This window comes from Molothrus aeneus, unplaced genomic scaffold (genome assembly GCF_037042795.1).
Source record: "Molothrus aeneus isolate 106 unplaced genomic scaffold, BPBGC_Maene_1.0 scaffold_40, whole genome shotgun sequence".
Taxonomy (NCBI): domain Eukaryota; kingdom Metazoa; phylum Chordata; class Aves; order Passeriformes; family Icteridae; genus Molothrus; species Molothrus aeneus.
Window position 1 is genome coordinate 374,685 of NW_027099068.1, and position 19,761 is coordinate 394,445.

A 19,761-nucleotide genomic window follows, 5' to 3' on the forward strand; every position below is an offset into this window, starting at 1 on the left:
GAGGAACATCAATAAGACTCTTACATTGGACTTCTGGAGGGGAGACTTTGGCTTCATTAGGACTTATTCAGAGAGTTCCTTGGGAAGCAACCCTTAAAAACAAAGGAGTTTGGGAAGGGTGGGTGTGCTTCAAAACAGAGATCTTGTGGGAACAGGAACAGACTGTCCCTGTGTTCTGAAAGAAGAGTTGATGAGGCAAACATCCAGCCTGGATGGGCAAGGAGGTTTTGATGGAGCATAGGAATAAAAAGAGGATGTATCATCTTTGGAAGGAGGGTCAGGTCTCTCAGCAAGTATTTAAGGGGGTTGCTAGGGCACATAGGAAAGAAATTAGGGAGGCCAAAGCTCAGTATGAACTTAACTTGGGAAATTTTGTAAGGGATAATAAAAAATGTTTTTACAAATATATTAATGGCAAAAGGAAGGGTAAGACCAACCCTTGTTCTTTATTAGATGTGGGAGGGGACTTAGTAACCGCAGATGAGGAGAAGGCAGAGGTGCTTAACACCTTCTTTGCCTCAGTCTTTAGTGGGAAGGCTTGCCTACAGGATAACTGTCCTCTTGGGTTGGTAGACAGTGTCAGAGAGCAGAATGATCTGCCCGGGCCAGGGGCTGCACTGCCAGCCCAGAGCCACGTGGGGATCGCCCGGTACCGGCAGGGCAGCAGGGAAACCGGCACTGGGGGAGCAGAAATGGGCAACACGAGAGCTGGGGGTGCTCCAGAAGCCTGGACATGTTGGGAGCATGGACAGGGGGGACCCATGGATACCCCAGGAGCCTGAAACAGGGACCCCGGACAGTGCTGACCCCTGGGACGCCTGTGATGCCAAAGTGGTGAGCCCAGAGAAGGGGAACCTGCGGGATTGCCAGGAGCCCCAGCAGCCCAGAGAGGGGAACACCAATACAAACTTGAACTGAAGCAACCCAGACAGGGGGGGCCTCCAGGAGCCCAAAGTGGAGAGACCAGAGAGGGGAAACTGAGGGCTGGGTGTTTTTGCTGCATCTTGGTCATTTGTGTATTTTGGGGGCCTGAATCTTGGTGCTTTGGAGGTTTTATATGGGTGACAGATTCCCAGTGACTTCTAGGGATGGGCTTGGGCAGTAGGAACCCGCTAACCCAATGTGTTCATCCATTGTATTTTTCCCCAAACCAGGATTTCTCTTTCCCAAATCTTGGCTCGATGACGAAGGAGGCTGTGAGGAAGAGGAAGATGTCCCAGGACACGCAGGCAGGTGAGGAGGAAGTCAGTGCCCCTTTCCCCCTCTCTCCTGCTCCATCTCCCAGCCCAGCATGGGCCCTGGCTGCAGGACAATCCTGCTGTCGATGCCGTCCTGCCAGGGACACACTGGGAGGATCTCCTTCCCTCTGGCATGGAGGCAAATCCCATCCTCTCCTTGTCCTTCCTCCCCCAGACCAGGAGCTGAGGATGGAGACCAGGGAGGACAAATCCCCATGGTATAATCTGATGGAAGAGGCTCTTTTGAGTGACTCCACAGCACAGGAATCTAAGAGGGAGGAAAATCCCTGGAGATCCCACACAAGGAGGGGCTGCAAGCCCAGCCCAGGGTGCTCTGAGGCGGAAAGAGCCACCCTGTGCCAGGAAGGTGGACAGAGCTTCAGCCAGAGCTCGGAGCTGGTGGCCCATGAGCAGCTTGGAGGGTGGGAAGAGCTTCAGGCAGAGCAACAGCCTGATCTGCCACCAGATGATCCACACTGGGGAATGGCCTCAGGAGTGTGGCAAGCGTGGCAAGTGTGGAAAGGGCTTCAGCTGCAGCTCCACCCTCATCATCCACCAGTGCATCCACACTTGGCAGAGGCCCTACCAGTGTCCTGAGTGTCTGAAGAGGTTTCAGAGCAGCTCCCATCTCCTCCTGCACCAGCGGATTCACACTGAGGAGAGGCCCTTCCGCTGCCCTGACTGTGGGAAGGGATTCAAGCACAACTCCACCCTCGTCAGGCACCGGCGCATCCACACCGGGGAGAGGCCCTACAAGTGCTCTGAGTGTGGGAAGAGCTTCAGCCAGAGCTCTCACTTGAACAAACACCAACAGAGGCACCGGTAAGGGAAGCCCTGGAATGACTCGACTGAAGGAGGAGCTTCATGCACTGCTCCAGCTTCATCCCCTATTGGAGGACGCACGTTGGGAAGAGCTCTGGTGATCCATGTTCCCTGTGATCCATGCTGGGAAGACACCTGTCCCTTTTCCTGCCCCTGCCCGTGTCATGATGGGAGATGGAAGAACATGAGGGTCTGGCCATGGCCGTGTCATTACAGCCATTCCCACCTCAGGTCATTGCCAGGGGCAGGAAAAGGACTCTCTCTCTCCCTGAGAAGAAAGGTGTCCTTTCCAGGCAGCAGGGAATACGTGGCTGGGAAGAGCCAGTCGCTGGTGATGTAGTTTTCCCTGTAAATAGATTTTCTTATCCCTTCTGTTACCAATATTATTTCTGTTCCTGTTTGTTCTTTATCTCGTTGCTATTCCCAGGAAATTGTTCTTATCCCAGCCTGGGATCTTTGTCTTTTGTGCTTTCCATGGGAGGTGGGAGGGCAGCGAGGGCAGCGCGGTTTTAGCGGGAGCAGGAATTTGAGGAATCCCGTTCCTAAACCCCAGCAGGTGGAAACCGAGCATCCCAGCTGGTGCCAGCCCTGGTGGCCATGGCAGCAGCCTTGGGAGCGGGTCCCTGGCTGGGGCTGTGGGAACCTCTTCCCTCTGGTGCCCAGGGACAGGAGTGGAGGGAGCGGCTGCAGCTGAGTCGGGGCAGGCTCAGGTTGGATGTCAGGAAAAGGTTTTTGCCCAGAGGCTGCTGGGGCCCTGGCCAGGCTCCCCAGGGCAGGGTCCCAGCTCCAGGGCTCTCTGAGCTGCAGCAGCGTTTGGCCAGCGCTGCCAGGCCCAGGCTGGCATTGTTGGGGTGTCCTGTGCAGGGCCAGCAGTTGGACTGGAGGATCCTGATGGGTCCCTCCCAGCTCAGCCAATTCTGTGCTTCTGGGATCCCATGAGCCTGGGGATGGGACTGCCAATGGTTGCCATGGCAACGGGCTCTGGCTCCAGGCCTGAGCTGGTTTCCATGGCAACCACCCTGGCATGGGGTCTCCATGGAGCTGCCAAGGGACTGAGCATAGCAACAGGGAGCTGGTGATGGTTGCCATGGAAACTGACCATAGCAACAGGGGGCTGGTGATGGTTGCCATGGAAACTGACCATAGCAACAGGGGGGATAGGGTGATGGTTGCCATGGAAACCGACCATAGCAACAGGGATCTGCTGATGGTTGCCATGGAAATTGACCATAGCAACGAGGAGATGGGGATGGTTGCCATGGAAACTGACAATAACAACGGGGAGCTGGGGATGGTTGCCATGGAAACTGACAATAGCAACAGAGAACTGGGGATGGTTGCCATGGAAACTGACCATAGCAACAGAGAACTGGGGATGGTTGCCATGGAAACTGACCATAGCAACAGGAGCCTGGGGATGGTTGCCATGGAAACTGACCACAGCAACAGGGGCCTGGGGATGGTTGCCATGCAATGGTGATGGCTGCCCGTGGCACTGCTGCCATTCTCTGCTGCTGCTGGGGCACTCGGGGCTCTGGCTGAGCAGCAAAGGTGACCCTGAGCCAGGAGCTTTCCTTGCCTGCAGCAAAGCCTCGGCACGCAAAGCCCTTCCTGGGGCTGTGCCCTGTGCCAGCAGGGATTGTGCCAGCGGAGCTGACCCGAAATTTCTTCTCCCAGGCAGCTTTAGGACACACAACATGGAAAAGCCAGAGGCCACTCTCAGCTCTGTGCAGTCCTCCAGCAGAATCCTGAGTGTGAAGCAGCCTGGGAACAGGGTTTAGTGTCAGGGAAGGGGAACTTAGAGCCCTTTCCTGCCCTGTGGGCTGAGACTCTGCATTTCCAATGGCCCTGTGGCTGCCAAAGGGGCCTTTTTGGCTCAGCTGAGAACAGTTCTGCTGAGAGCCTGTCCTAAACATGCTTTTCCTGCAAATGTGCCCAATCAATTCTCTTTTTTTGCAGCCCCAGGTCTTGTGTGAATGCAAGTCTGACAACTGAAGGATGGAACAGCTCTACTTGGAGGGAGTTCTCTTTTTCTTGATTTGTTTTTTTGTTTATTTGGTTGGTTTGGCTTGATTTGGTTTTTTATCTTTTGTTCTGTTTTGGTTGGTTTGTTTGTGTTGTTGTTTTGGTTTGGTTGTTTGGTTAGGGTGCTGGGGTTTCTTTTGATATGGTTTTGTTTGGTTTTTTATTGGTTTTTCATTTCTTGGTTTTTCTTTTTTTTATTTTTTGGTTTATATGGTTTTGGGGTTTCTTTTAATTATCTCTTCCTAGAAGCTCTGGGCAGAGCTCTGTGACTGTGTCTGACACTTGTCTGTGGCACTGTGCAGGTGGCCAGGGGGACCTTCCCCGAGCTGTGTGCAGAGGAATCCACATCAGCCCAGGTCGGGGTGGGCAGTGGCCGCTCAGTTCCATGGACTGGACGCAGCTCTGGACGCTTCCCTTGGAGCGACTGCAGGGAGGGAACGCTGGGGCTGTCACCGCTGGGGTGTCACACACAGGGACACTGGGGCTGTCACCACTGGGGTGTCACACACAGGAGACGCTGGGGCTGTCACTGCTGGGGTGTCACACACAGGGGACACTGGGGCTGTCACCGCTGGGGTGTCACACACAGGGGACACTGGGGCTGTCACCACTGGGGTGTCACACACAGGGGACGCTGGGGCTGTCACTGCTGGGGTGTCACACACAGGGGACACTGGGGCTGCCCCACTTCTGCCCTGTCCCCAACAGCTCTGCCAGCACCTTGAGGGAACACAAAGGTTGAGCCAAAGGATGAGAATTGCAGAAGGGGCTGAGCTGGGAGGGACCCAATGGGATCATCAAATCCCAGAATCACAGAATCAGAGAATTACTGGGTTGGAAGAGACCTTCAAGATCATCGAGTCCCACCCATGCCCGAACACTTCAACTAAACCATGACACTGAGTGACACATCCAGCCTTTTATAAACACATCCAGAGATGGTGACTCCATTACCTCCCCGGGCAAACCAATCCAGGACTTTATCACACATTCTGTGAAAACCCTTCTTCCTAATATCCAACCTATATTTCCCTTGGTGCAGCTTAAGATTGTGTGCTCTGCATCTGTCAGTTGCTGCCTGGAGAAAGAGACTGACCCCCACCTGACTACAACCTCCTTTCAGGAAGGTGGAGAGAGTGGTAAGGTCACCTCTGAGTCTCCTTTTCTCCAGACTGAACAACCCCAGCTCCCTCTCCTCACAGGATGTGTGTTCCAGACCCCTCCCCAGCCTTGTTGCCCTTCTCTGGACACGCTCCAGCCCCTCCATGTCCCTCCTAAGTTGGGGCACCCAGAACTGGACACAGCACTCAAGGTACGGTGCCAGTACAGGGCAAGAATGCCAGGTACACCAGAGCCAGGTACAGGTGGAGAATGATCTCCCTGCTCCTGCTGGCCACACTGTTCCTGATCCACACCAGGAGCCCGTGGCCCTCTTGGCCACCAGGGCACTCTGCTGGCTCATGTGCAGCCGGCTGCCAACCAGCACCCCCAGGTCCCTTTCTGCCTGGGCACTGTCCAGCCACACCGTCCCCAGCCTCTGGCCTTGCAGGGGTTATTGTGGCCAAAATGCAGGACTCGGCACTTGGACTTAATTAACTTCATCTCATTGGACTCTGCCCCTCCCTCCAACCATTCCAGGTCTCCCTGCAGAGCCCTCCTACCTTCCAGGAGATGGACACACGCCCCCAGCTTAGTGTCATCTGCAGATTTACTAATGAAAGACTCAAGCCCCTCATCCATGGTGTCAATAGAAATATTGAACAGAGCTGGCCCCAGCACAGAGCCCTGAGGGACACCACTGGTGCCTGGCCCCAGCTGGATGCAGCACCGCTCACCACCACTCTCTGGGCCCAGCCAGCCAGTTCTGAACCCAGCACAGAGTGCTCCTGTCCCAGCCCTGGGCTGCAGCTTTTCCAGGAGTGTGCTGGGGGAGACAGTGCCAAAGGCCTTGCTGGAGTCCAGGCACACAACACCCACAGCCTTTCCTGCATCCACCAGGAGGGTCACCTGGTCATAGAAGGAGACCAGCTTGGTCAAACACGACCTACCCCTCCTAAAGCCCTGCTGGCTGGCTCTGCTCCCCTGGCCATCCTGGAAGCGCTGGGTGATGACACTCACTAGAAACTGTTCCATTGCCTTACCGGGTACTGAGGTCAGGCTGGCTGGCCTATAATTACCAGGATCCTCCTTTGCACCCTTGTTGTGAATGGGTGTCACATTGGGCAGCTTCCAGTCATCTGGAACCTCACCAGGGAGCCAGGACTGCTGGTAAATGATGGAGACTGGCTTGGCAAGCTCAGCTGCCGGCTCCCTCATCACCCTGGGGTGGATCCCATCTGCTCCCAGGGATCTATGAACATCCAAGCAGCTCAGCAGTTCTCTGACTGCCTCCTCCTGGATAACAGGGGCCCATTCTGCTCCCTGATGCTCTTCTATGATGCTGTAGCTGCTCAATGACCTCACACAACAAACTCTGTGATGTCATAGCCCAATCTGTGATCTCACAGAACCCACTCTGTGCTGTCACACAGCCCCTTGCTGACATCCCAGCTGCTCTGTGCCTCTGTGACACAGCCACAGAGGTGCCACTGTGACACAGCCCCCTCTGGGACATCCTACAGCCCCTGCCAGTGCTGAGCCCCTGGGAGCTCTGTCTATGCCCTGCTGGTGTCCCTGAGGGGCCCTGGCAGTGCCCCAGCCCTGCTGGGCTGTGCACAGGAGCTGCTCCTGGCCAGAGCTGTCTCTCTGCAGCTCTGCTGCCTTTGCCAGGAGCTGCCTCTGGGCCAGGAGCCCGGCCCAGCTCAGCAGCACAGACACAGCACCAGGACTGTAATGACCCTCTGGGGCTTTGGTGCTCTTTGCATCAGAGCCAGTCCCTCAGAGTGGGCTCAAAGACTTCTCAAGAACTCAAAATCAGATTCCAAGTCCAAACTTTCTTGAACTTTTAATGGGTCTCACTGAGGGACAGGACTGAGAAAGTGTCCCTAAGTTCCAAGTAGAGCAGAACACTGGAGATAGTAATGACAGCCATGGACAAGCAAGGGAAAGGTGTCTCTGGTGCTAGCAAACCTGGATGTGTTTCAGGAATGCAAAGGGCCAAGGCCTGAGCCCCAGCCCTGGCCAGGCAGATCCTGTCCCTCCCTCCTTGCTCAGGGCTCTTCCCAGGATGGGCACTGGCATGTGGGGATGGGCAATGCCAAGGGCAGGAGCATGGGGCGGCCCCTGCCAGGCTGCTGAGCAGGGACAAGGAGGCCATGAGGCCCCAGGCCTGCAAGGGTCACTTGTCCCCTCCTCACGGCTCAGGCCCAGGGCCAGCAGCCATGGCCAAGGTGCTGCCCAAGTTGGCTCTGGCAGGGCTGTCTTGCAGCTGCTGCCCATCCCTGTGCCCTGTGCAGCCCAGGCTGTCCTACGGTGTCCCTGCCCTGCACCTCTGTCCCTGCAGGCTCTCGGCATCCCCTGGCTGCCCCAGCTGGCTGGGCCCTTCCTTTGCTGGCAGCTCTGCCTCCTGCCTGCCCCTGCCTGCCCACACAAAGCCTTGGGCTGCTCCAGGCTCCTGCTGGGGACGTGCTGCACCACAGCCCTGCCCTGGCAGGGAAATTCCTTTCTCCTGGTGCCACTCTGGGCCTCCCCAGCTGCCCTTGTGCTGCATTCCGCCCCAGCGAGGGCCACAACAACTCCCCCGGCCCCGGAGTCTCAGACCTCAGGCAGCCACCGGTGACCAACAGGGACAGGAATGCAACAGGACGGGTCCGGCTTTAGCAAAATCCAGGACCCTCTCTTGAGCCCGGGAACAAGACAAGAAATGAGGGGCGGGGGTCGGGTCATGGGTTTTACATGACAGGGTAGGGGTGGAGTTTAGGGTCAGGGTCCAATAGCAGGAGGAGCAGGGGACTGCAATGGGGTGGATCAAGGAGCAAACCAATGGAAAAAAATAAGGCGGGGACACTGCAGTAGAATTTAAAGCAATGAGGGCACAGAAAAGGAAGAACATTCTGGGGCCATTCCTGTTTTGACCAGATGGGATGGAGTGTCTTTTCCCGGGCTTGCAGGGCCACGCTCCACAGGGTGGAGGGGTGGAATCTTCGTTCAATCACGCCCCTCGCCCGATGCTCTCTGTCTGGGTAGAATCCCCGCCGCCTGGGGCGGGGGCACTCCACACCCTTGGTGCCATTCTTTCTTTCTCTGCTTGTTTCATACAATGAAGAAAAACTCCAGCATCTGTGGAACCACCCTCCAATTCCTTTCAGGCTACTCCTGTCCTCAGTCTGCACACAACTGAGCCCAGAGCCATCAGCCTCTACATCCTGGTTATGTGGTGAGGCCTCCCAACCCCATCTTGGGAGATTTTTGGGTCCTCAACGTGGTCTTTGTAAATGGAAACAGGGGTAAAAGTTATTTTCTCACAGATCTTGCAGTGACAGAACAAGGGTCAATATCTTTGTTACAGATCAGTAATGCCATGGTTGACTCTCCCAAGTAAGGGGCAAATATTAAGTATATGTTAAGAGAAGTTTTGCAGCTGTATAGTTATGTTTTCCCTCTCCCTTGCATTGTTATCACAGGGTGGCCTCAGTAGCTGGGGCACTTGGGAGGGTCGGCTTGTTACTATGGCAGCACCTGACCTCCAATCCAGCTGTGAGAAAGTGATCTGAGCACCACTGTGAAATAAACACAGGCAGGAGACTTTTCTCCTTTTTAATGCCTTTATTACAAGTGATGAGCTCTGGGGGGAGAGCTGATGGGTTCACGCTCACGCTGCCACTGCTCCCAGTGGTGACTTGGAGGAGGAGGAAGAGTGCGGCTTTGTCCACTGGTCTGTGGCCAGAGCTGGGGATTCCATTCTCATGGGAGTGTCAGGAAAAATCCCTTGTTCACTTTTTCAGTTTGACTCCCAGGGTCCTGCCTGTAGCTGAGGTCCTTCCTTGGCGAGGGCAAGGGGCAAAGAAAGGGTCTCAGCATCTCTGCAGGCTCTGGGCTTTGTTCCTCACATCCAGACATCACTTTGATATCTTAATTCTGTGTTGGTTCATTGTTTTTGGGGTCTTTTGGTAAGTTTGGAGGGGTGGCTGTCCCGTGGCATGCTGGCTCCAAGGTCATTTGCATGCCCTCCCATGTCCCCCTGCCATGTCATCCACCTGGCAGCAGTCAGGGTGGTAGTGACAAAAGGAGTAGGTAACTAAAAGGACTACTGATTACAATAACAAACAGTTAGAACTCCACCCTGGCAGCAACTGGTCCAACCTGTTCACTCTGACACCTTTTAAAAAAAATTGGCAGCTTTTTCTACTTATAACAGTCCCCCCTCTTTTTCTTTGATCGGGCTTAAACTTAAGCTCACATCAACTTGCAATTTCTGACTCATGAGCGCAGAATTTCCTTAATTTTTTCTATTGATTATAAATTTCTTGAACACTCTGATAATCATGGCTACTTAACTTTGTTCCCTTTCCTGGTTTCTTCAGGTTAACTTTTTTAGAGATTTTTAGGTTGGTCTGCCTGGCAGATACTACCATTTTAATGAAGCAGGGAAGTAAGCATAGTAAAAAGAGCAAACCAGCAAGTGTACACACAGTGAAGAAAGCTACTTTTTCCACCAATCTCCTTTGAAAGTCCATAGGTTATTCCAGCAACTGGAATCAAGTGTAGGAGTCCGTTCTTGGTTACTTACACATGCTAGTTTTTTATCTTGTTCGAGAGGTTTCTAATGATTGCTCTCTTCATCTCTAATACTGCCTGAAGCCTGATGATTCTGTTTAACATGGATATCGGGGCCCAATAACCCCAGGAACCATCTTGAGCCCAGGTGGCTGGGCCATAATTCTTGATAATTTTTCTTGGGGTCCAAACCTGGCTCTTAGAATCTTGGATTCTCCCAATTTCTATTGCATTTTGTCTCTTCTGTTTGGTTTCTCTTAAATCATTGTGTATAGGAACTCCTAAACTTGATCCAGTTTTTTGAGTAATAAGAAGAAAGCTGGTTTTATCATTCTAGCGGTGCAGCTGCCAGACCAGCTTCTCGGCAATTTAGTGCATTCTATAGTACTATAGATCAAAAACTGGTGTTTAGGGGCTCCCCAAAAATGTGTTTTTAGCTTCTGTTGGACATTCCCAATATTTAGAAATGTCTTTCATTCTCCAAAAGGGGTTTATCCCTTCTTCAATACATTCATAAAATTCATATGCTTCATGGTAGATACACTTGTTCTTTTCTTTCCTTTCAACAGACCAAAATCTATTTGGATCTCCTGAGATCCACCAGGTAGCAGAGTTCTTTACTGCTAGATACCTTTTACAGACCATTCTTTTTACTGGCCTGTTGTACCCTTTAATACTAAATTCTGAATTATTCCGTATCCAATTTAAGATTTCTAATAGCCTTAGATTAATCTTTTCCCATGGCCAAATTTCAGTCATCTGGGTACAAACTCGACAATCGGTTAAATTTAGTTCGTGGCTGACTCTTTCTACTGAATCTTCTATGAAAAGGTTCTTACCTCGGGGTATCTCTAAATGGTCTTGTTTTCTTATTGCTTTTACCTTCTCTTTCTCTTTGACCAGATCTACCAGGCTTGCTTCAGCAGCATTCAAAGTGCAACCAGGCTTCTCCTACAGGGCACTGTCCCAGGAGTTGCTGCCTAAAAGTGGCGGTATTCTGGGCTATCCAATACATTCTCTTATCTTCTTGACAAAGGACCAATTGGGAGAGGTTAACACAATTAGGGTTAGAATTGATGGACTCTAGACAAGGAGCTCACTTCTTCCTCCTCATAGAGGGGTTGGTAGCACTCACTGCACGGCTCTCCTGGGCTCCCCAGAGCTCCACCAGCAATTAGAGCCATCATTACTACCCTTCCCAAGAGTCCGGTATGGGTCATCTTGCACAGCCTGCCCACCCAGCCTTGCCTCTTGGGGACTTTGCTGAGAAGAAGCTTCCAAGCTCTTTAGAGTCCCTTCTACCCTCTCCTCTGGTTAAACCTCTCTTGGTCCGTTCCTTACTAATTTTGGTTTCTCCTAGGGGAGTGCTCTGTAGAGGATTAACCTGGAGTCTTTGGAACTAAATTGGGAGAACTTAACCGGAATTACTTATTAACAGTCTTTAACTTTTTACAAACTTATTTTAAACACAGAACTGTCTTAAACCACTTTAAGATATATTATGGCTCTGATACCAAACTCTTTTGCTATACAGTTCATCAGTCTTTTTGGCTCTTCTTTCTGAGGGTCAACTTTAAGTATTTTTGGTCCTTTTATAATGGTATTTTCAGGTGAATTAACTCATGATGTGGTTGAATCCTGTCCTGAGTTAGGGGGTGAGAGTAGTGTGGACTCTGGTCCAATGCCAGAGGGACAAACTGATGTTGAATCCAGTCCAATGCCAGAGGGAGAGTGGTGTGGAGTCCGGTCCAATGCCAGGGGTTGAAATTGATGTTGAATCCTGGTCCAATGCCAGGGGGTGAGAGTGGTGTGGAATCTGGTGGTGTGGGTCCAACCCTTTCCTCTGCTCTGCACAGTCGAATTAGCAATGAGGAGTACCTGAAAGGGGCTTTCAATTATAGGCATTAATGGTTTACTATTTTATGATTTTATCAAAACCTAATTTCTTGGGTTAATGTTATGTATAATTTGCTAATTTCCCTTTTTTCCATAGCTTGCATGTTTCTCTCATCAATTTCTTCATACTCTGTATTTTGCAAGGAGTTTTATTTCTGTTAGCTAACTTAACTCCCAAAGTGCTTTTATTCTCCCATTTTTCCCTGCATCTAACTTACTGGTTTTCTGTTCCATTTTCAAGATCTTATCTATTCATCCCCTGCCTCTGTTTCTCACTTTCACTAACAGCTTAAATACCACTTTTCTTTCAACTCCTTACACCTAAAACAAACTTTTTCTCACACTACTTTTCAACACAATGCACCTTCCTCCAAGGAGATGTGGTAAAACTTAAAATGCACAATCCACATTACCTATACTTTCACTCATCTATATTCACTCACTTTTATTTCTCATTCATCTTCACACCCTCAAGACACAAAGTGGATCCTTATTGCCAGAAAATCACAGGTCCCTGTGGCCCCCTCCTCGCCTTGGGGTTGGCCTCCAGCTCTCAGTATCTCTGGGCCTCTTGGAAGGGCCCTGACTCTGATTGCCTCTGGTGCCCGTTCACCTGTGAGGCTGCCTGCGTGTCACTCACGCTCTTCAGCTACGGCCCCCTCACACGCCCGGGGAACACCAGCCTGGTGTGCAGGTCACACACAGCCTTCAGCTAAAACACCACCTGCCCAGGGACAATAGCCAGGTGTGCAGGTCACACACAGCCTTCAGCTAAAACACCACCTGCCCAGGGACAATAGCCAGGTGTGCAGGTCACACACAGCCTTCAGCTAAAACACCACCTGCCCAGGGACAATAGCCAGGTGTGCAGGTCACACACAGCCTTCAGCTAAAACACCACCTGCCCAGGGACAATAGCCTGGTGTGCAGGTCACACACTCCTCTTTCCACTGCCCTCCCTCTTCCCACCTGCCCGGGAAGTTGAGGCTGATTTTGTGTGTGACTCACTCTCACACGCACAACAAGACAATTATAAGGTACCTTTTACTTTCACATCACCTATTACAAGTTTAGGTGTTACTGGCCAGTCCTGGTGCTATTGGATATCCCTCAACCCAGCTGTGTTGTCCAACCCTGGATGTTCTTGGGCATTTTTTTTATCCCTCAATCTAGCTGTGCTGTCCAACCCTGGATCCTTTTGGGCAAAATTTTTATCCCTCAATCTAGCTGTGTTGTCCAACCCTGGATGTTCTTGGGTATAGCCTCACTCTGGCAAAATTCAAAAAAAGGATTGACCCTTAAAATCAATAGCCTGTTGCATATTCATACATCTCATACATGATGCATAAATTCCATTCAAACACAGAATTCTGTCTGGTCATCGTCAGCTTCTTCCTCTCAATCCTAGCAGCGCCTTCGAGGTGGGAAGAAGTTCGTTTCTTCTGATAAGAGGGCAATAAATTCTTTTTCTCTGAAAGATTTAGGTGTCCTGTAGCTGCTATCTCATTGCGAGTCTTTTGTTTAAAAAAAGTATCCTACATAGCATAGTTTCTATTTAAACTTTTTTTTTTAAATCTAAAACTGTATTTAGCAGAGTACTTCAGTGAATTATTACAGCATTACTTTCTAACACAACACATAAAATATTCATTTTAGTATTTCCAAAAAGCCAATCATAAAAAATGCAATTTTCACACCGGGCTCCAGCGGCTCCTGGAGCTGCTGCCCACAAGTGCCCGGCCCGTCTGTGTGGCCAATTCCTGGTGCCCTGGGCAGCGCAGCCGGCAAAGCCAGGGCTCTGCACTGTGGGGCTGGGGCTGTCCTGTGGCAGCGTGGCCAAAGCCTCTCAGGGCTCTGGGCACAGCAGGGGCCAAAGGCCACAAGTGCGGGGCTGCTCCCAGCCAGTTCCTGGCTGCTCCACTGCTGTTGGGCTGATGGGGGTGCCCCTTTGTGACACAGGCACACGGTGTCGGGGCCCTTTGTGATGTGGGACGTGCTGGTGGCCAGAGAGCCTTGTGACACCAGGGAGCCCAGCCCTGGCTGAGGGTGTCTAAGGGGCGCAGAGCCCTGCGGTGCCCAGTCGCAGGAGAGCCGCTCTCTGTGCAGGAAGCAGCTCCCTGTGTCTGTCTGCGCTGGACGCTGAGAGCGACAGAGGCCGACAGCGACAGACAAGGACAGCGACGAGGACAAAGGCAACTCCAACTCCCGGTCGCCAGCCCCTTGCCCAGCTGGCTGGAGACCCCCAGCGGGCAGTGGTCGGGGGCAGTGGGCAGGTCACTCCTGCCACTGTCACAGACTGAGGAGGAGGAGAGGCCCTTTGCCAACGTGGACTGTGAGCTTTCCCAGTGGGAAGGTGACACTGAGGAGGAGCTTTCCCAGTGGGAAGCTGGTCAAGAGACGTATCCAAGAGAAGTACTGAGAGTCCGAGAAATGTCCCAGCGGAGATCCGGGAGCAGCCGAGGCTGTACCAATGCCAGGTACATGTGAGAGCTGGGGAAGTTTCCCAGTACAGAGGTGGGACACAGCAAGAGCTCAATGAACAGGAAGAAACTGTCACAGTCTGGGAGCTGTACCAGTGGGGGGAGTCCTCAGTGGTGAGTGGGAAGAATGTGTCACAACCCAAGAGACATCCCAGTGGGAAATAGACATGAGAGGGCAGCAGGAGTTGGGGTGGGGAGAAGACAAAAGATCCCACGAACTGTCCCTGTAGAGAGATGTGTGTCCCAGATGACTCCCACTGGGACCATGCCCAGGAGATGTCCCACAGGGAAGGTGAGAGCTACCAAGACCTCTGACCATGGGGACAAGATGTGCACTCCCACATGTCCCCATGGGAAGACAGGAGAGAGCTGGAATCATCCCAGGTAAGAGCCAGCAGTGACAAGGAGCTGTCCCAAGGAGCAGACGCTGCAGGCCAAGAGCTGCCCTGGTGGGACGATGGGAGTGAGCGAAAGCTGTCCCAGTGGGAGGAAGATGTGAGCAGCCAGGAGCTGTCCCAGTGGAGAAATGCCATCAGCTCTGAGATCTGGGACAGATCCTTGCTCACTGTGAGTGACGAGGAGCCTCAGCCTTGTCCCCCAGGGCGCCCAGCTGTGGCAGCCCCGTGGGCACAGAGGTGGCAGCAGAGGCAGTGCCTGCCCCAACCAGCGCCTCTCCTCCCCTACAGAGTCCCACGGAGGCCGAGCCGGCAACTGCTGCCCTGTCCAGATCTGCTGAGGAGGAGGAGCCCCCTGAGCTCCTCCTGTCTCAAGGGGAAGATCTGGGAGACCAACAGCTGTTGCTGGGGGAGGATGATGTGAGCTCCCGTTCTGGGGAGAAGCCTTTGGGCCCTGTGAAGGATGAGGAGAATTCCCAGCTGTGTCCATCGTGCTCCGATGAGGAGCTGTCCCAGGTAGAAGAGGCCATCGAGCTCTCTCCACGTGACAGCAACACCGAGCCAGAGCTGTCGTCAGTGGAAGAGGCAATCGAGGACATTCCAGAGGACAGCAGGAGTGACCAGGAGCTGTCCTCAGAGGAAGAGGACATCGAGGTCTCTCCAGAGGACAGCATGAATGACCAGGAGCTGTCCTCAGTGGAAGAGGACATCGAGTTCTCTCCAGCAGACAGCACAAGTGTCCAGGATCCATCCTCAGCAGTGCAGTGCTGCTGAGGAGGCGGCAGCGGGGTCAGTGCTGGCAGTGCCCAAAAGGATGAACGGCTCCAATGAGGAAATGAAATTTTGGCAGTTCTTAGATGACCTGGAGCCTTTCCTCGTTGGAGACCCAGAGCTGTCCCAGGAAGCATCTGGCTGTGAACGATGCATGGGGGAAGATCTGCCCCACACTGAGCACGGCATCGGGACCAAGCCCTTGGCCCCAGAGGACAATGAGTGGGACGAGGTGAGCGTCCTTGAGCTGCCCCCAGAAGACAACAAAGACCAAAAATGGAAAGTTTTTGGGGCAGACGGGGTCCCAGTGCCTTTCCCTCGGGAGGCCTGGACTGAGCGCCTGGCACAGGAGCCGTGCAGCCAAGGGCCGGCGCCTGCCCCGCACAGCCCCCCCAGCCCCTGGCCTGCCTGGCTGGGAGCCCAGGCCCTCCGTGGGCAGCCGGCTGCCCCCAGGAAACGTCCCTCCTGCTTCAGGCGGGCGCTGCGGGCGCTGCGGGGGCTGTTCCGCTGTCCCTGCCTCAGGCCACAGCCCGAGGAGTAAAACAGACGAGGAAAAGATGAAGAACATAAAGACAAAGAAGGAGAGGAAGATGAAAAAGATGAAGATGACCCCTCCCGTCAGTCCCACTGCTCTGGTGTGGGAGCAGCAGCTGTTGGATTCAGCTGGAGGGGCTGAAAGATTGCTGCTGCAGCTCCTCCAGGGCAGGGAAGGGAAAAGCTTTTGGATGGGCCAGCAAAGCCAGAGCCCCCAACGCCTCGGCGGTGAGGGAAAATGGCCACCCAAAGAGCCCAAAGCTCCCCCCTTCCCTGCCCTGCACTCACCCGGCCCCGGGCCTGGAAGGTACAGCAACCATTTCTTGGGCACAAAGCAGAGGCTCCTGGAACAGACTCTCAGCACAAACCACTCAAGAAAACAGCAAAGAAGACAAAGACAAGAACACAAAGAAGATGAAGAAGACAACAAAGATGAAGAAGACAAAGATGAAGACTAAGAAGACAAATCGGAGAAGGCTTATTTACAGATACATAGAAGAAGAATATTAATAAGAATTTAGAAATACTTAGAAGAAGAAGAGTACTAGGAATAGGAATTTAAAAATATGTAGAAGAACAAGAAAAAGAAGAATAGGAATAGGAGTAGGAGTAGGAATAGGAATAGGAATAAGAATTTAAAAATACATAGCAGTCGTAAAGAAGAAGAGTAGTAAGAAAGTGTAGTACAAAGACGAAGAATAACATTAAGAACTATAAAAATAATCAAATGAATAAATAAAACTAACAAATAATTTCTTTTAATTTCATACTGTATGTTTATATTGCACTCTATGATATAAAAACATTAATATACCATATGCTGTAATTGCCATACATTATAATGTCCTGACACTGTTCCCATTATTGAAAGAATATTTTTATTTTCTAATAAAGTTTCTAACAAGGCACAAGAACAGAGTGCCCAGATTTCATTTGCTGTCTCTCAGCAGTGCCGATGTGTTTTCACAGGCAGTGCCACGGAGTCCCCTGTGAGCAGTGAGTGCTCAGCCCCAGCCCAGCGGGAGAGTTGCCGGCTGGGCGGGCAGGACACAGGGCAGGGCTGGCGCTGCTCTCTGCAGGTGAACTGAAGGCGCACGTTGAGGCCGGCTGAGAGGGAGCTGTGCTGGGAGAGAGCCCTTGGCAGCAGGGCTGTGCAGCCGCCACAGCAGACTGGCGAGAGGGGAGGGTCTCGCGCCGAGAATGGTGAAAGAGGAAGGCTCACGCCTAGGACCGACGAAAAGAGGAAGGCTCGCGCCAGGGGCTGCGAAAGAGGAGGTCTCGCGTCGAAAACCAGTGAAGGAGAGGATGGAGCCCCTTGCGAAGATCATTTTTAAAATTCAGAGACAGTGGGGCATAGATTGTGAGCCGGCTGAGAGAGAGCTGTGCTGGGAGAGAGCCCTTGGCAGCAGGGCTGTGCAGCCACCACAGTGGAGCCAGCACAGCCCCGCTGGGATGCTGCCCGTGGCCTGGGAGCCCAGCTGGCTCAGAAGGGCAGCGCGGGTTTGGCATGGGCGAGGAGCAAGGGCTGCTCCTTCCCAGGCTTGCTGTGCCTGTGAAGGTGTTGCAAAGGCTCTTCTCCCCATTATCACTTCTAGTTTGCGCACAGATCATCCAGAAGAAGGAACCTGCTGCTGAGTCTGTGGCTGAAGCTTTGCCCCCTCTGCTCCCCTGTCCCTGCCCAGGGCCTGCTCAGCAGAAAGCAGCTGTGGAGTCACTTCTGGAGTCCATATAACTTCTACATGACACAGCGCTTGGGGCTGGCAGGGACCTTGCAGCTCATGTAGTTCCAGCTGATTATCTCCAGCTCTGTGTCTCCTCTCTCTGACAGGAGTTTTCTCTTTCTTTCTCTCTCCCTTCCTCACACTTCTTGTGCAGTCAAATGCGTGTTGTTGAATCAAATCCCTCTGTTGCGCGCCTATGGTCCCATTTGCCCCTTGATTGGGACAGAGCCATCTCCCCCTCATTGCATGGTGATACGTGGGCAGGGACACCTTCCACTATCCCAGGTGGCTCCCAGCCCCATCCCCATTTTTTGTTGTTTTAGGATAACTTTCACAGAATCCCAGGATCACAGCTCCAGGGACGGGAGCTCCTGCTCAGCCCCTGCAGCAGCTCCGTGTGGGACAGCAGGGCCAGGTCCTGCCCAGCCCTGGGCAGCGCCGCTGCCGTCCCGGTGAGGCCACGCTCGGAGCGGCCCCGCAGCGCTGCTGGGCCCTGCTCTGTCCCTTGGCTCGGGCCGTGTCCCTACAGCCCTGCAGGGCCCTGCTCTGTCCCTTGGCTCGGGGCCGTGTCCCTGCAGCCCTGCCGGGCCCTGCTCTGTCCCTTGGCTCGGGCCGTGTCCCTACAGCCCTGCAGGGCCCTGCTCTGTCCCTTGGCTCGGGGCCGTGTCCCTGCAGCCCTGCAGGGCCCTGCTCTGTCCCTTGGCTCGGGGCCGTGTCCCTGCAGCCCTGCCGGGCCCTGCTCTGTCCCTTGGCTCAAGCCGTGTCCCCACAGCCCTGCAGGGCCCTGCTCTGTCCCTTGGCTCGGGGCCGTGTCCCTGCAGCCCTGCAGGGCCCTGCTCTGTCCCTTGGCTCGGGGCCGTGTCCCTGCAGCCCTGCCGGGCCCTGCTCTGTCCCTTGGCTCAAGCCGTGTCCCCACAGCCCTGCAGGGCCCTGCTCTGTCCCTTGGCTCGGGGCCGTGTCCCTGCAGCCCTGCAGGGCCCTGCTCTGTCCCTTGGCTCAAGCCGTGTCCCCACAGCCCTGCAAGGCCCTGCTCTGTCCCTTGGCTCGGGGCCGTGTCCCTGCAGCCCTGCACGGCCCTGCTCTGTCCCTTGGCTTGGGCTGTGTCCCTGCAGCCCTGCAGGGCCCTGAGCTCTGGGCACACGCGGCTGGGGGCTGCTGGTGGCCGCGCTGGTCACTGTGTCCCCATTCCTGGCAGGAGCCACCGAGGGGGCTGCCAGCAGCTTGGGGACATGTGGCCTTGGTTGCCCTCCTGTGTTACCCTGAGGGGGGGCAATGCCGCCCTCGCAGATTCATCCCAGGAAAGAGAACTGGGCTTGGAAACAAAAGCCCCATGTTGGCATAAGATGTTTGTTGGGTTTTTCATTACTTTTAGTTATTTGTTGGGATTTTTGTTGTTCAGAGAAGCAGCAGAACCAGATAGTCTGCTCTTCATTTAGGAATGCCCCTCAGGAATAATATATATTATTATATATATCACTTTGTCTCTTCCTTTTTTCTTAAGAAGTACAACCCAGCCTCTGTGATTGAGCTTGTAGAATGTGCTATGGGATGTGTTCTAGGCCAAAGTTTGATTTTGGCATTCTTATGATAATTATTTCTATTTGATACATGTTTTTTGTTGCTCTGAGGGGCCATCCCTCTACATGGAGAGTGATAACACTTTGAAAGGGCAGCCTGAGAATAAATCATAAACCCAAACCTGTTGTCTTCCAGCCCAACTGAAAGAGAGGGAAATATCATGGAAGTGAGTGGTTACCAGGGGAATTCTCCACCAGTTGGGTTGTTTAGCCTGGAGGAGTCTCAGCAGAGACCTCATTGCTCTGCACAGTTCCCTGATGATGAGGAGTGGTCGGGTTCTGGTGCCGGGTCCCAAGGGAAAGGAGGAGAGGAAATGGCCTCAAGTTGTTCCACAGGAGATCCAGATTGGAGATCTGAAAGAAAATTGCCCTCACAGAGTGGTCAGGCCTTGGGCTGAGCTGCCCAGGGAGGTTTGGAGTCCCTGTCTGTGAGAGTGTTCAGGAGGAGTCCGGATGTGGCCTTGGGGACAGGGTTTGGGGTGACGCTGGAGGTGCTACAGGATGACCTTGAAGGTGTTATAGATACATATTATAATATTGGCCTTTTGCACTTATTGAAATGGATTTTATATGCGTAATGTTAAAGTAACTTTGTTATAGAGTTTTTATTTCTGTTGTTAATTAAGCTTAGTGAAATAGCTGATATA

At 53.1% G+C, this 19,761-nt stretch overlaps 1 protein-coding gene across 1 annotated transcript in view; it reads left to right on the forward strand.

Annotated features, from left to right (window-relative positions):
• Positions 1-19,761, forward strand: part of LOC136570838 (zinc finger protein 271-like) — a 430,233-nt gene that overhangs the window by 178,472 nt on the left and 232,000 nt on the right. The window contains exon 5 of the mRNA XM_066571243.1: positions 1,660-2,060. Coding sequence (XP_066427340.1) covers positions 1,660-2,060 — 401 coding nt within the window. The remainder of the gene's footprint in view (positions 1-1,659; positions 2,061-19,761) is intronic.